Source organism: Thermoascus crustaceus, assembly GCF_041956765.1.
Source record: "Thermoascus crustaceus strain CBS 181.67 unplaced genomic scaffold VTN00scaffold_8, whole genome shotgun sequence".
NCBI lineage: Eukaryota > Fungi > Ascomycota > Eurotiomycetes > Eurotiales > Thermoascaceae > Thermoascus > Thermoascus crustaceus.
This window is the reverse complement of record NW_027192534.1, coordinates 1132872-1149706: the sequence shown is the minus strand read 5'-3', so window position 1 is coordinate 1149706 and position 16835 is coordinate 1132872. Positions and strand designations below refer to the sequence as shown.

At 53.1% G+C, this 16835-nt stretch overlaps 3 protein-coding genes across 3 annotated transcripts; all 3 read right to left on the bottom strand.

Moving 5' to 3' along the window:
• Positions 1-63: 63 nt before the first annotated feature.
• VTN00DRAFT_9974 (uncharacterized protein) lies at positions 64-5574 on the bottom strand (the record flags this gene model as incomplete). Its single annotated transcript, XM_069436988.1, has 1 exon — positions 64-5574. The coding sequence occupies one exon, from the start codon at positions 5572-5574 to the stop codon at positions 64-66; it is 5511 nt and encodes a 1836-aa protein (XP_069284573.1).
• Positions 5575-6507: 933 nt separating this feature from the next.
• Positions 6508-8961, bottom strand: VTN00DRAFT_9973 (uncharacterized protein; the record flags this gene model as incomplete). The annotated part of the gene is made up of 12 exons (XM_069436987.1): positions 6508-6779; positions 6888-6897; positions 6979-7113; positions 7209-7524; positions 7606-7756; positions 7822-8184; positions 8255-8441; positions 8508-8552; positions 8632-8662; positions 8736-8753; positions 8826-8859; positions 8931-8961. The coding sequence occupies 12 exons, from the start codon at positions 8959-8961 to the stop codon at positions 6508-6510; spliced, it is 1593 nt and encodes a 530-aa protein (XP_069284572.1).
• Positions 8962-12217: 3256 nt separating this feature from the next.
• Positions 12218-15216, bottom strand: VTN00DRAFT_9972 (uncharacterized protein; the record flags this gene model as incomplete). Its single annotated transcript, XM_069436986.1, has 2 exons — positions 12218-13802; positions 13865-15216. The coding sequence occupies 2 exons, from the start codon at positions 15214-15216 to the stop codon at positions 12218-12220; spliced, it is 2937 nt and encodes a 978-aa protein (XP_069284571.1).
• Positions 15217-16835: the final 1619 nt, after the last annotated feature.

Below are 16835 nucleotides of genomic sequence, written 5' to 3'. Positions count from 1 at the left end.
TCGTTGACAGGGGTATATATATCACATGATTTTCTTTTTTTTTCTTTTCTTTCCGTAAACACCTCAAAAGATCGGCCTGAGATCACCACTCCTTGGGAGACTCCTTGGACTATTCCTGACACTGCTACTAACTTCCTCCTGCTGCTGGAGTTGCTGCTGCTGCGTCGTCGTTCTCGCATCGACAGACGACGCCACCTCTGTTGGAGGTTTCCAAATAGACGTCACTGACGACGGGATCTGAGGGCCAACCACGCTCGCGGGAAGCTCCAGAGACGGTATCGAGGACTCCATCATCGACGGCGCCGGCGTAGGTCCGATCTTGGTCGACATGGGCCGCGCCAGTGCTTCACTGTAGAACTGCTCTAGCTTGGCGGCGTCGCTGCAGAATTCCCCGATTTCGTCCATCAGAAGATCCGGAGCGCGGTAGAGGTCGAGGTCCTGTGTGGCAGCAGCATAGCTGGTTGGGGCGGGGCTGCTGCCCTCAGGCATGGGACGAAGGAGTGGGGAGAGTCGTGGGGAGTAACGGTCTAGGGGATCGTAGGTAGATGGTGCCCGTGATCGATAATTCTCTGGGCGGTCTCTGCCGTCTCTACCGGGGTGGATTCTGGTACTGAAGAGTCGGTTTGCGAGGAGGAGGAAGTCTCCTTCGTCCGTGATCTGGGCAAGCAGACAGCCAGATCGGTGGACGTACTGCGGATAGCGGTAATCTGGCTTTCCCCAGGAGTAGGAAACCTCGACGTCAGGAGGGTAAGCATTCCAAGCTTCAAAGTCCAAGACAAAGTCAAACTTCTTCAATATTGCCTTCTGGAAGTAGTGTTTATCAGGCGTGCCTTGCTGCGCGAAGGAAGTCGCCGTGTAAACTGTTGGAACCGGTGGCTTCGGAGGCTCGACCTTGAGCTTTACACGGTACGGTCTTCTGAAAGGTTGGGTCTTGGTAATGGCTGACACTTCAGCGATGGGCACCTGCACGAGCTTGAGTCCGAACTTCTCTGCCGTCGAAGCCCATGATGCGACCGCGTCCTCAACCAGCTTTGGAGTTGCGCTCATCCAGCTGATTTCGATATGGAAGCAGTTGTCTGGGTTGTGCAGCCGGTCGTAGTGGAGATCGATGACCTCTGGGCGATTGGATCTTTTCCTGGGATCCACGTCATACTTCATTGACTTCGAGAGCATTATGGCAACCTTCTGTTTGGACTTCGACGGCGTGTTCGTCGTTGAGGCTGCGATATCATCGGTACTCTCCGACCTTCCATGACTGCTAGAAGGAGAATCTTTCGCTTCAGCAACTGGAGTCGACGGAACCGACTTTTCTGGCTTCTTCGTAGGAAACCACCCGGTTCGGGATTCTGGCCGCGTAACCCGATACTCGCTGGCAATCTGGTAGAAATAATTTCCATCCCTAAAATTATGTCTTTTTTCGACATGCTGGAAAAGACCGTGCTTCATCAGCTCGTTACCGAATTCGACAGCTTCCTCTCGGGTGTCAATATCACGGAAGTTCTGCAACATCCAAGTCGTCAATTCAGAACCGATGAAGCAGTTGTAATGCAGCCTCAAGTGCCATCTTCTATCCATCATACGAACACCTTTCTCCCCCTGTATCATTTGTGCCAAGGATGACAGGCTGATGCTAGACCTCTCGAGCAGTTCGGAGTCTGGCAGCAGCTGTGCTGGCGGATTGTCGAGCCCAGGATCAGTGAGCAATATTCTGTCGAGTTCTGCAGCAACAACCTCGGATGGATTCCGAGTTTGGTACATAATGTTGAGGGGATTCTGAGCCTTCTTCTTGTGCGCAGCGCTTTGGAACCGTTTTTCTTCCGGCGGAATGTATTTATGTCGCTGCCATATGTGGGTCAGCTGGTTGATGCCAAGAAGATGTATCTCCTCTTCATTATCCTCGTTGAACGACTGAAGGTGGCGTCGAGAATTCGCAGGCAGTCGTAAGGGGATCAGGACATATCGAACTCGCCAAAATCGGAGCTGCCTTGTCGGGTTTACTAAATAGTCTCTGTGGCCAGCTATATAATTGTCGGCATAGTTCCAATTGTATTCCTCAATAGTCGGTTCCAGCTGTACGTTCCTTATTTCGTACTGTTTGCTCAATATCGTCCGTATTGCAGGAGAGTAAAGGCCAGTATCTCGCTTATCCGAAAGTGGTATCCGACGCGTGAACTTGGTGACCTCAATCTCTCCACCAGCAACGCATACAAGTCGATGGATGGTACTCCCCTTTGTTAGGAATATTGTAGCTCCGTCCCTCCCTAGGCTACGACTGTCGAAGACATTCAGCGACTCCAGCGTGTACTGCCCGGAAACTTCGGCTACAGCACTTCCAACCACGATCTGAAAGCCGTGAGAAAGACGGAATGCAATCATTTCGCGCAGGAGGACATCTCGAGTCTTGGGTGCTTCAAAGCCCTCAGGATCGTCATTCGGAAAGACTCTATAGGGCGTTTGCAAATAATCTGAAGCAAGTTCATCGGCAGTCGGGAACTCTTCCGTTGTCAAAGGTAGTACAGCGGGAGACTTCAGACTTTTCCACTTGACAAGTGCAACATGCGGAGGTCTTGGATACGCATGTTGCCAGCGCCCGAACCAGCCGGCGTCACGCAGGGTCTCTTTCGGAGTATTGGAAGGATTGATCGGTCTCACCCAAGGGGCCAAGGCTTTTGTCGGCGAGTGGTTCTTGGGAGACACTTCACGTAAACCAGCGTTCAGTGTCATGTCAAACTTTGGTCCGGTCCTCTTCATCGGGAATGGACCGTGGCTCTCGACATGGTCACCTGGATTGTATGGCACCTCTGTCGCAGTGGTCGAGAAGGAGCTGTCGATCCCCGGTCGTTCCGACTCTGAATCTTCCAAGTGCTTCTTATTTGCAGCTTTGATGGATATTGGTCTCGATGGCGTAATTTCCAAATTTTGCGCCTTTTTCTTCGGAGTCGAAGGTCTTTGTGATAGGTCAATTACACTGCTGGACGTCGATGCTGTGTCTTCTGTAGAGGGACTTCGTGACTCGTTGCCTTTCGAATCTGATAATACTCCAGTGGACGTTTTCCTATTTAAAACAGGCAAAGCTCTAGCGTGCTCAGCATTGACTTCAGTGCTCGCCTGAGCTCTCGGCGGGGCTGGACCAAGCCCGCGTAGAGCAAAGCTGATGGTGCGAGATATCCTTGGAGCTCGACTTGCAGGTGTTGTCTTTATAGCCGGTTTCCTGGGGGATAGATCTCTGTTTGAAACACTCTTAGCCGCTAAGGACGACGTACCGTGATCGTTTGTTCGAGGACTTTTCGAAAGGGAACGTTCCATTGAATTATCTTCGTGCTCCATCAAGCTTGTGATTGACCTTGCAGAGAGACGGTCATGCGCACGAGATGCTGAAACCTCGGGCTCCGCCAGTTTCTTTGGCTTTGAGCGCCTCCGAGATTGACGGTCTTTTGGGAATGGGTGAAAAACTGCGTCGTCATACTCGTCCATCCAGCTGAGCATTTTTCTCTGCTGTTTAGTCGATGCAGGGAGTGTGATTTCCTTTGGGTCTGTCACATTTGGAAGAAAGGGCTCTGGTCGGAGACTGTCACTCAATTGAGCTTTGTAAGATGAGCTCGGCGGGAACAGAAATTTAGCGCTGTGTGAGCCATTTGGACCCGTTGGGGTTCTTTGAAAGCTGTTACCGCCTTCTGAAAGATAAGGAATGGCGATATCCGACTGCTCGCTTTCCATTACACCCATCATCTGGATCTCGTACATCCTCACCCGTGGCACGAAGAGCTTCGACTGCTTCGTGACCGTATATGGGATTGGCGCATTGGGGTCGTTCTTTGCAATCCTACGACGTTCTCTATACGTTTCAGGATTCCAAAATGAGATATCAAGCCAAGAAGGGATACCATAGCACCACTCTGTTGAACTTGCAGTTCCTCGGTCTCTCGAGACCGGCCGAGGAAACGCCCCAACCCCGGAGCTTCCAGGGGACAGATGTATAGATCTTCTCGTAAAACTGGAGGCGGATTGGTGAAGATCAGAAGAGTGTGTGCTATGGGCTTCGCTAAAAGCTGAGCTGGAAGGACGTTCCTTTGGCCTCCGGTACTTGAATAATGGAACAGAATGAAGGGGCATAGGGCTGAGACAGACAAGGTCAATAGAGATACCATGGTTGGTCAGAGCTTCTGTTGTCGCAGCTAATGACTCGTAGGAGACTTCGAAAACACCAGCACCCGGTGTAATGACAATAATCGAAGTTGCGGTATGGACCATATCACGGTCGATGTGATCAAATGCCTTGTGGGATGAAGCCAGGTGGATCGCTTCCAGAATGTTCCCACGAAGTGCAGAACTTGGACGACCGGCGATGGTTGCCCTTGGACCATTCGTTTTGCAAGATGCATTGGCTCTATTGGCTGTTGTGGGTGTCTCAGGAGTGTCAATGTGTTGGATCGAGACGTCTCTTAGGAATATCCTGAAATCCTTCTTCAGCTCGTCCAGAATGGTTGTCCAGTGGCCGCTTGCCATGTCGTTTACTACCACTCGATAAAAGTCGCGAGTTGGTACATGACCTGGGTTATTCATTCTTTTCAAGGTTTCCACGTTGAGAGCCGGGGGTCCGGTGTCAGGCGATGGCGACACGTCGTATTCAACCCTCGTAAAGAGCACGATGGTGACAAGATGTCTGGCGTCAATGTTCGCCCAACGCTTGAACAGCTCCGGGAGGAAGCCATTGATCACTCTGCTAAAAAGAATATCACCAGTCCCCTCCGAGTCAAAGTCCCACATCTCCCGCGACATCTGGATAAACAAGACAAATCTAGCTGATTCACTGCGGAACACGGGAATTGTCTGGGGAGCAAAGTATCCTGATAAGGCTTTCTTGCCCCCGATAAATATGTTCTTTATGGTCGCTTTGATGCTTCCCATGAATAGGATCTTCTGCCCCTTGTAGATGGTCTTGTCGACTAGTTCCGACATGACCAGTCGCCACATGTCGGACCGCACCAGGTACTGGTCTCGGAAGGAGATCTCAACGTGGGACGCAGAGCACTGTGAGCGGTCCACGGTAGACAGGAGGACCTGTCCCCTGTTTTTGAACCCGAAGATGTTGGCAACATTGCTCGTCACTGAGATTTCTATTTTCGAATGCTTCGACTTGATCTCCTGTGGAAGAGGCTTGACCACAAACAAACACCGGCTCTGAGTACTGGAAGTAAATTTGGTGCTCGTACTCGAGCTCAGGTTTGGGCTGGCATCGACATTGCTGTCGTGCAGAGAGAGCTGAGGTTGGGGCGTATCTCCTGACGGCCGCACCGGCAATATCTCGACGACATCGCCGACTTTGACACCGGTCTCACTGAATGCCTCCTGGTTGAACAGGATTTCCTCCCTTGAAAAGTTCTCATCGTGGACCCAGAGAGAACATAGCCTGCGGTTCAGGCCTGTGGGAGGCTGCTTGGCCGACTTCCCATTTTGCGCGGAAGAAGGCTCGTGATGAGACGTTGACAGTGAGCGGGTAGTGGAGAGGGTATCTATGCTCGCCGAGCTCACCTGCCTCAAGTGCGAAGCCTTTGCCGGCCCACGTGGAGGCATTCTCTTTTCGAAGCGTCCATGAATCAGACAATGCGGTGTGTTCGTGAACTGGGAGAATGTATGGTGATAATGTTCAACCCGCCGCGGGAGCTCCATATCAGGCTCCGCCAAACCCTACCGCAAAAAGAAGGCGGTGAGTCTAAGATCATGTGACCGCGCTATCATCGTGGATCTCATGTTGATCATCTCCACATTCAGCCTCTTGAAAACCTCTGGGTATGATCTCCGATATGCATTCTTTCATATACCCTAATATACATAAAGACTGACGAGTTCGACTCAGCTTCTGTGCTCTTTTAGATATTTTACCCTAAGAGATATCTCATGTTTGTCTAACGCCAACATAAAGAGAAACTGCTGAAAGCTGCATGGCCCCTTTTCTACATTGCTAGCATAATATGCTGGAGTATTGGATTTGCTAGTTTTATTCAGACACCTACGAAACCATACTCTGTGATATGTCCAGTGGTAAATTAACAGTCGAAACTCTCGGATACCTCGAGGTACCTACCTAACTCTACTAACTTACTACGAGCATCTGCCCTGTAAAAGAGGGCCTCATGTGCAGGTTAGTAGGCAGGTACTGGCCTAATACGATCTATGCACTTGTATAGAGCATTAAAAAGTAGAAAACCATGGATACATCTTTAGTGTTCTCCCCTTTAAAATAGACCAATAAACAGAGAAAGGAAACCAAGAAAAAAAAGAATACAGTAAAAAAGAGGGATTTTCCAATCATCTAATCATCTAACCATCTAAGGAGGGTGGGAGGACAATGGACATAACTTCAAACCAGGCGCCATTCCCACAACACCCAGTAACGACATAAATCGTATCTCATCCAGGAAAACGGATCCAACCACCACACTCGTTCTTCCTGTATCATCAAAGACAAGACTTCAAACTAACCTTACCTAGCTCAAGCCCACCAGTTTACACCCTCGAGCCCACATCGAGTTGCTCGAAACCCTCCTTCTCACTCTGTCTGTCCGCCGCATCCGACTGGAAAATTCCCTCCTGCTTATCCTCGATCCGATGCACCTTCTCACCGAACTTGGACTTGATCTTGCCGCTCCGCCACGCGGGGAGCCCGCTGCTGAAGACGCCGTCGATCTCCTCGAGGGTCTTGCCCTGCGTCTCGTAGAAGGCGAGGAAGGAGTGCACCGTGCTGGCGAGGCAGAAGACGCCGAATATGATGTAGGTTCCTGTATTGGATATATGTGTTAGTATTCATCATGCTGGTTGCGGGTATGTCTCATATTCTAAAGGGAGATATGGAAACGGAGGTGATATTCGGAAGGTGTTTAACATACGCCAAACGATCTAGATAGAGCGATATCAGTCAGCACTATATCATACTAACGGATGTGTAACCCGAGCTCTCGGGAAATGTATGAGACTTACATTCTCAAAAGAAGGCGGCACAAAATACGCAAGCGCAAAGTTGAACATCCAGTTCACGGCCGCGCAGAGTCCCACGCCCTTGGCGCGCCATTTGATGGGGAAGACCTCAGAGCAGTAGACCCAAGCCGCTGGTGCCTGTAGTTAACCCTATCGTCAGCATGAAGCCCCTGGCCTCTGTCCATCAAGCCCAAATAGGAGATTGTACGTATGCAAGTGAGGTAGATACCCACCCAAGTAAACCCATAACACGCCACAAACAGATAACTGCACGCGATGATGCCTTTAGCCGGCGGTCCCGTCACCTGCCACTTGATGTTGCTCGCTCCCGGTATGGAATCGACGTGATGGCCGTACGAAGCCATCAGGCCCGCGACGGCGAAGTGCAGCGCGGCCATTATGACGCCACCGAAGACGAAGAGGTTGCGGCGGCCGGTCTTCTCGATGAAGGTGAGCGTGATGCCGGTCGTGACGAGGAAGATGACGTATTGGATGGCGGAGGAGTAGAGGTTCACGTTGCCGGTGAGGTTGGCCATTTGGAAGACGTATCTAGATGTTGTCAGTTCGAACGGCCGATAAGCTACCCAGTAGGTAGGTAGATATAGATGACCTGGGCTCGGGTCTACTTACACAATATAGTACATCATCACATTCCCACCCAGAAGCTGCTGCCAGAGCTGAGCAAACAGACCAGCCGTTGTCCGTCGCCACATGGATCGTCCGAAGAGGCCCAGGATCGACAGATTCTTGCCTTCGTCCGCGAGACGCTGAGCTTCCTGCACTGCTCAAAATTAGCATCCACAACTTCACATAACCTCCATAGCTCTAAAAATCCAGACGACAAACCTTCAAGGTACTCCGCCTGCACAACCGGATCCTCCCTCCCCCTATCATCACCTTCCCCATGTCCATGCAACAGCGTCAACACATCCAAACATTGCTCCCACCGATCCTTACTCGCCAACCACCTGGGTGACTCGGGAAAGAAGCACAACGCGCCCAGCAGGATGAGGGCGGGGACGGCCTGGACACCCCACGCGATCCGGAACGAGGCCGGGCCCTCGACCTTGGAGCAGCCGTACGAGACCAGGTACATGATCAGGATGCCCCATTCGATGGCCCACTGTTGGATGCCGACGATGCGGCCGCGGATGCGCGCGGGGGAGAGCTCTGCCAGGTACACGGGGATTTGGGAAGACATGATTCCGACTGTCATATAGACGTTCAATTAGTTACCTAGATTTCTTTCTAGTTCCTGAGAACAATGGGGTTAGCGTACCAGACAGCCCATTAATAACCCTCCCGCAAATCAACTGCGCAACGTCCCGCGAGCTCAGCTGGATCACGGACCCGATGATCCAGATGACAGCAGCGATCTGGAGTGAGCTCCGCCGGCCCAGCATGTCGGAGAGGAATCCAGCGGCCAGCGCGCCAGCGAAGGAGCCTGCTGACATGGAGGCGGTAATCTAGTGGAAAGCAGTCAGATTGGCTGTGGTGCGAAAGTTCCATCGGAGAAGGATATTGAGACATACCCCTCCCTGGAGATCCGCATCGGGGTGGTTGAAGTATTCCAAGTACTGGTAATTCGAAAATAAAACGTCAGACATTTCTGCTCTACTATCATCCTTTTTTTTCTCCCTCATGATAAAGACCTACCTGATCCGTTCCAATCCATGCGCTCATAGAACTATTATTACGGATATGTCAACACATCCGTGTCCCTTGCATGCATGTACAGTATGTGTATGCAAGATCCGTACCTGATATCGAAACCAAACCTAGAATAATAGATCCATTGACGTTAGCACCATCACCATTAGAGCGAAATTTGACCGGGGTTTTGAACGTACAAAGCACCACCAATCGTCCCAAACGCCGCAAGGACTGTCAAAGTGAAAGGGCAGGCAGTCAGTTTAAGTGCCGTAGAGACTGCTAGGAGGTACATGAACCCATACCGTAGATATTCGAAATCCGACGCTTGAACATGGCTGCTACCCCAATGCCTGCCCTGTCAAAGGGCTGACTGAAATAGATGAAAATAAATCCACAGACGAGATAGAGAACGATGCAAGATTTTTGAAAAGAAAGAGATAATCACATTCCCCTGCTCAGTACCTACTCAGGTCCTAGGTCCCTCCTCTCCTGGGATGAGAAGAGACCACGAGAAGCTCAGTAGGTAAGGTAGGCAGTACTAGGTAGATAGGATACAAGAAACAATAGATGGAAACAACACAGACCAGGAACCAAGCACACACCGCAACGTGCATTCCACTATCATAATATAAATAGTCCATAAATACCTCTAACAATCTAAATACCCCATACCAACGAACCCGCATCGGTGAAGGATCGAAGACCAGACCACGCGTGCACATGCCCATCTTGACCATCATCACGGATAAGTCCCAGCTCGCTTCCCATATATGGCTACATCTGTGGGACCAATGCGGCAACGATCATCAGATTCACAAGCGTCAGCAGGCGGGAGAGCGCAGGTTCGTCAAGACGGTTAACGGTTAAGCAACTTGAAGCCCCCCACCGCATTTTATCCGGGTTGGATCTTATTCGAAGAAACAAACACGAAACGAAAAGCTTGACTTTGCTGCCACAACCATCAATCAATCCATGGCACCAGGCACCATGGGGTCCATCAGTGCTCAGGACTGGAGATGCGGGTGCGGTGTGCACGGTGTGTAATGTACAGTACACAGACCTCAGTAGGTATTTAACCTACCTAGGTGCCTAACTTATAATACCTAACGGAGGACATGCACCCTAGGTGGTATATAGTCCGTGATGGCGACGCGGAGATCGATCATAGAAAAGGGATACTGTAGGAAGAACAGAATAGGATGCTTTCTCCATGTGGTATACAGTACTGTACTTGTACATACAGATGGGAAGAATTAGATACCAGGTACCTATCTACGGTACATGGTTAGGTGACAGTCGACAGACAACATGACGAAGCTGGTTGACCTGGGGATCTGTCACTATCCATCGGGATATCTCCTCAAGTCTCAACAGTACTGCACCCCACATCGGAGACACAGCGAAGCTGAAGCCTGAAGAACACCACCCTAGCCTACTAACCTATGCGGGGTTCCGCCCGGGGAAAAAAGAAGAGGGAATGGAACGGAACAGCACTTACTAAGAACCTAGGTAGGTGTCGGAGCATTACTCGCCCGAGACTTGAAACTTGAGACTGAGACCTGAGAGGTGAGAATAATATGACGAAATTCCGTAGACATACGTACAATACGTACTGGACAGTACGCGGTGAGGTAAGACAAGGCAAGGCAAGGTAATATTGTTAGCACTGGAGGGAGGGTAGATCAACATCAATCCAATTTATTGGGTTGTAAATTGCCGCATACAGGTACGGTACGCCGCATATACACAATCCATGAAGACGGTGGATGATGCAACGGAAGCCAAGACAGAAAAAAAGAATAATAAATAATAGAGATAAGCAATGGAATAGCTATATTTCCACATTAGCTAGTAAAAGAGCAGAGAAAGGCCAAAGAATTGGGAAGCTGTCGAGATAGACAGATAGACGGTGAACGAGGTTCACCGACTCCTGGTCTCCCACAATGCGGGGAACTCCATACCTCCATATTCCGGACGGTACAGTACGGGTAGGGTAGATGGATGGAACTCCTTCCCAAACCCTTCCAATGAATGCCCTGCTCCGTTCCAATTCCAATTCCGGCCGGAGTATCCAAGTCCAGTAACTCTGGTTGGTGACCTCAGGTCCCGGTGGAGTCACGTCACGGTCACGATCACGGCCTCCTCGCCTCGGACCTCCAGACGTCTCTGACGGGGGAAGAAATCCGGAGACCTGTCTCATCGACTCGCTCAGATTACCCATTAATAATTTACTCCGTACAGGATGGGAAATCTATTTTAGCCTGAACTGAACTCCGCGAGTCTCGGCCGGCCTCGGTCCGTGGAAGGCTGGAAGCTTTCAATTTCTTAGGTGCTCCGTACTTTCTAGGAAGCCGGTGTCTGGGCGTGTGTATCACGTGAGAATTGATCGGAGTTCATGCGGGTTTTCAAACTTTCAATATCCATTCTCCCACATGTCTTGTTGACCTGTTCTCCGCTAAGCAGGGGTGAGAGAAAAGGGTGGCATACTACTACTCCTACTGCTGCGTCCAAAGTACCTACACAGTAATGTAAGAGCCCACCAGCAAACGTACTGCGTACTGAGTAGTCTGAGTACGCAGGCGACAGAGCACGCCATGGCGCGACGCGGCACCTCGTACGGCAAACAAAACAGAGACCGCCGGCATGTTGCCGAAGTCTCGTACGATACCCGAGTTCAATCCCGAGCACGGAGAAAGCACGGAGCACGGCGTCCTGCAGGGCCGGTCACGAGATCACGAGATTGGCGCAGGAACGCTCCGGCTTGGCTGCTTCCGGCTTTTTCCGCAACTGCCCTTGATCCGGTCACGGCCTGAGGCAGCGCTCTGTAGATCCCCAGACCGACTTTCGACGTCATCTGGATCGACGTCCGGAACCAGGTTTGGCACAGGAGACCCACGGATAGATTAGGTAGGTAGATATCTACGGAGACTGAACAGTAGTAGTGATGATGATGATGATGATGATGATGACGATGGTTCAACACGCACAGCGTGAAAGCAATTCCATACAGAGCATGCTACCCGTCCTGTCCAGGAGCTGACAACGACCAAAGTGAGTGATGCTGTAAACAGCCACAGCCAAATCCACGAAGCAACGCAACATGCACAAAGCAAGCTATGTTTCCAGACGCTGCCTCGTAACCGACATCAAAAGGCTTCAAATTAGATAGCGCTCGCAGTAAGAGACCCGCTAGTTCAAAAAATAAATAAAAAAAAGAGTAAGCGAGAAAAGAAAAAAAAAAAGACCAAACATCCAGTTAAAAGAATTAACTTCCGCGCCCAATACCGCGAAATGAGAAATCCTTCCCATGTCAGTTCTCCTTTCGAAAAGAAAATCTGGACCCTAACACCAGGTCTTTTGTTTTGTTTCGCCGTGTACTCGCTCCTTGTTTCCGTTTCCCGGTCTTTCAATCGCTCCCATGACTTTTTTCCCGTCGTAGTCGTCTGCACCCGCGGGGGCAGATCCGTACAGTACAAATAGTGAGAAGGTTAGTAATACAATTAAAGCGGAGAACCGTGAAGAATGAGGAAAAAAAGAATAGAACTTTCAGATGACTGCAACCCAAGAAGACGCCGGGATGACCGGGGTGTCAACGGCCAAACTCAGCCCACACTGTGCTCAGCCAGCCGGTCGGGATCCCAACCCCGGAGGTGGAGATGGACGGCCACTGCTCGTAGCTACAACCGTCAAGGAAGGCCAGAACGTCGTCTCCACCAAGGCTTGCAGACCACATGGTGTTGTCTCCTCCGTCCAAAGTCGTGGGAGCAGAGGCCGCCGGGTAGCTGACCGATCCTGGTGGAGGCAGCATCGAGAAACCGTGTTGAGCGGCCGCGTTGATTGGAGGAAGGGATTGCGAGTACGGAGGTGGTGGCGGCTGCTGGCGGGAGGTGATCCACGAGTTGATGGGCTGCAGGCGGTTCGATGAGTTTGGGAGGTATTGGGATTGAGGCTGGCTCGTGGGTGGGGGCGCGTACGACCCGGGGGACGTGAGGGAAGGAAGACTGGGGGACGTCGTAGAGGGAATTGGACCGTGAGGATGGTGTTGCAAGGACGGTAGAGAATAGGGCGATTGAGACTGGAGTGGTCGACCAGTGGGCATAGGTAGACTCGGCCGACGATCGAGCTCCGACCTGGGACGTTCTCCGTCCGGTCCTGATGCGAGCGGCATGCCGTGGACAGGACTGTTCACGGGCACCCACGACTCCCGCCGGCCGCCAGCGCCGTCAAGCTGGGGTTCCGCCGCATCCCCGGGTTCGCTCTTGACAGCGTTGCTGCCGGCATCGCTGGCCGTCACCCCCCTGTCGGCCAGGGGGACGGGAGCACCTGTACCGTCTTCTTCCACAGCCTCCTGGATCTGGTCCTCGATATTGCCAAAGTCCAGGAAGAGCTTCTCCAAAAGCTTGAACTCGTCCAGTCCGCCTCCCGTGCCGCCCTCGCGCACCGGCCGGACTCCATTCGTGTGGGCGTCGATGCCCTCAGAAGTAGACATCATGTCCCATTTTCGCGAGTTTCTCTTGAAGTCTCTCTTGACCTTCGTGAAGTAGCTGTGTAGACGATTGATCGTCCGGAACCAGCCAACGGCCATCCTTAATCGAGGCCGCATCTCACGCAAGATGTCGAGCGACTTTCGCGCCTGAGCCTGGCCTTGACTGCCAGTACCCGTTACCACATCGGGCGTCACTGACTTGGAGCACATGTAACCTTCTTGATCCATGTGGTTGAAATGGGCAGCGTACACCCCAATGAAGGCGGCGTTGTATATGGCGAAACCGACGAGCGGGTTCTCCACAAGTACACCACGCTCATGGCAGGTGACTACGAGGTCCGTCATCTGTCTTGCAGCTTTGAATAGCTCCCTGGCGCTGTCGCGCCAAAACCCTTCCGGGGTGTTGTACTTGTCCATGGGGAAAGTTGGCTCGTCCAGGGGTCCAACAGGCTCGCTGCACCGAAGAGGCAAGAAGGGAATGTAGGCCCTGTGCAGCACGATTACCGAAAGAAAGTAGACGACGTGCATCACCGTGTATGCTGCCAGAGAATGCTTGTACATGATGTGAGTGTCTGTGTTTCTCTGGGAATACTGCAGATTGCGGGAAAGACCGTCTTGGAATTCTGCCAGCATGCTCCGTAGTTTGGTGAAGCGAGAGTCGGGATGCCATGGTGGATATTGCTCGGTCCTGCAGTCATCATTAGCATCATTTTGCCAGTTACAACGCGAATATGATCTGTTAGGACGAACCTTCTACCTCCGGCACAAGACCACTTGGCAATGCTACCCCAGATTCTGATGATCCGAATCACCCTACTCAAGACAGATTCTTCCGCGCCAACTTCCCACCTGTCGATATCATTATCACCTGAGTCAGTCCGCTGTCCAGCGGGCGACCAGGACTTCGAATCGGTAGAACCGTTTGAACGGAGCTTATCGTCTCCAAACCCACCGATACTCTGCCGCAAGCTCGGAATCTGCACGCCCTGCGCGTCAAAGCTTTGAGGACGACGGCCGGAGGCGCTGTTCAGGCGTGATGTGCGGACGCGTTCTCCGAAGGCAAAGGCATTGTCACTGGGCAGCTGGATTCCCAGGTCTTTGACCTTGATCATCCGGGGTCTATATTTACCGCTGCTCAAGCAACGGTCCATGATGAAGCACGCCCAGAACGTCCGCCGTTTCGTCTCCTGGGCGATCACATCGTCGGAGTTTTGCTCCTTGTGTTCATCTCTCCGAGCGATCCCGAAATGCTCCGCTTCCGCCTTCAGCGCAGGCGACCTGTTTGAATCGCGTGGTGATATTTCGTTCTCGAGCTCGAATGACAGGCCCATAGCTTGCGAGAGTCGGATGGCAATGCCAACGTAGACCCAGGCGCTCTTTCCACGGCACATGCCCCATTCGTGCAAGGCAAGCATCAGAAGCGCCTGCACGCGAGTCAGATCGGGCACGGCGAGGCTCGCTCCGTCTGCACCCGCGAGGCGACTACGAAGCGCATTCGCATAGAATTCGGATGCCACCAGCGGGTTTGACGAACTGCTTGGTGACGAAGGTGAATGGTAGGCGACCAATTGTGGATGGAACCGGGCCGTGAGCGCCAGTACGCCCAGGAGGATCAACGGAGATGGCTCCAGCTTGGGGACGGGACTCTGCGAGTTGTCCGTGCCGGTCTGTCCATCGGGCTGCGACGAGGGCAAATGACGGATCTGGCTGAGAAAGGTCGCGGGATGGAGAAACGGCAGGACCGTTGAGAAGTGCGACTGGAAGAGGTCGAACAATGTCTCCCACACCTTGACGGTGAGGATGGAGGAGTCGAGGACATCCAGGTTCGCCTTTGCGGCGTCTCTTGCGCTCGATCCCGATGTGCCCACCGTCTTCCTGGAACGCTGCCTCTTAGGGCTGTCCCATTCACCGTTCCGGTCATCTCCATCCGTGGCGGCGCCAAAGTCTCGTTTGGCCGCACCACCGCCTACCCCGATCGCGGGGGTGGGATAGACACATTCTCTGCCCGACGACTCGCAGGCGCGACAGGTGGTGTCGATGCCGGCGTTGACACATTTGATTTTGCTCCGCCGGCAGCGGGAGCACGCGATGCTGGAACGCATTTTGGACGCGGGACGGTCTATCTGGGTCTCCACGGTGAAGGGACGCGCTGCGATGCCGCTGTCGAAGACACGTTCAGCGGCGACGGACGAGGACTGCTCTCCCGAAGCTGGAGAAGGGGAGCCGGACTGCGTCCACTGACCGTCGTCGGCACAGGAGCTGGCCAGCCTCTTTTCGGCAACCTCCGAGGCTTCGAGCCGGTGTGTATGGGAGGTTCGAAGCACAGGCAAAGAGAGAGGGAACTCGGGATGGAGGGACAAAGAGGAGAGGGCTCGGGGCGCACCGCAGCAGACGAGATCCGGGAAGGATTTCAGGTGCAGAGTGGAGCGGAGAGGCACCCGATGACAGTCGGCCGGCGTAGCCGGTCAGACACAGGCAACAGCCAGGCGCGCGCGGCGAGCGCGATCGGGAAGTGACGGGTTTTGAGAGGAGCAGGCTCCTCGAGGGGTGGTGTGCTTCTTGCTCGACGAAGCAGAGAGACAAAGGGGAAGAAGACGGAGTAAAACAAAGGATACGCGACACCGACCGGGGGGTTTGGTTTTGCTACCTGCAGCAGCGCATCGTGGAGTCAAAAGGAAGCGGGATATGCAAGGACGCGCGACCGAGCTACGGAGCACAGAGTGGAGACTTCCGTGACCCGAGATTCCCAGCGATTTTGAGGGGGAACGCAGATCGGCAACGGTCCCGACCGGGCTGGGGAGGTGAGGGGGAGCCACGAGAACTGCGGCGAACGGGGGAAACGAGGAGAAGAGGGATGGAGAGATGCAGGAGATGCGAGATGAGAAGAAGAGAAAGAAAAAGAAAATGTCAGAGCCGGGGAAGACGCAGCTCACGGGGGTCTAGTGGCCGCGGGGAGGACGGCGGTCGCCAGACGCCGGGAACAACTAGAGCAGCGCAGAGGGCCTGCGCCGGAGACACGCTCAAGGCCCGAGGATCGGTCTGGCCGGCCGTCTGCCGTGTATTGGCAACGCTGGTGCTGTGTTGCGTGCAGCCGTTGGTATTATTATTGTAGCTGGTTTTGCTGCACGTAGAAGAGATCGGTGGCCACGAGAGATCCCAACGCAGCAGGTGTCGAGATCAGGTCCGAGAGAGCCGTGAGCCAACAGCAGTCCTCAGCCGCAGGAACGGAGGTGGAACGTGGAAGGCAGAGATCCTGCGGGCCGGGCAGCCTCGACTACGAGAAGTGTATAAAGAAGAGGACTAGAAGAGAACTGAACTGCCGGAAGAGAATCTGTACTCCTATGCTGTTCGTGCTGAGACACTGTCCTACAGGAACACACGGAGACGCCCTCTGTCCCGACGGAGACGCGCATCAGCCGGGCGCTGCTACCCCGGCCAGGTGTGGGATCCGGAGACACGAGTCCTTGCGCTGAATTACTTATACCACGCCGCACAGAGGCCCGGCCTGGCCCACCGGTCTCGTGCTGGGAAGTCGGTCGATCATGGGCCTGACTATTATCATATCATTATCATCCTCTTTCGTCGCGTTCTCGTCCGACTGCTAGAGGGCGACTGTCCTCCGTCCTGTGTTCATGCTCGGGACGCTGCTGCTACTCGTACGTTACTCATTCTCTGCTCGCTGGGCCCGGTCCCTGCAGCTCGTGGCGGTTCCCCTGGTTCG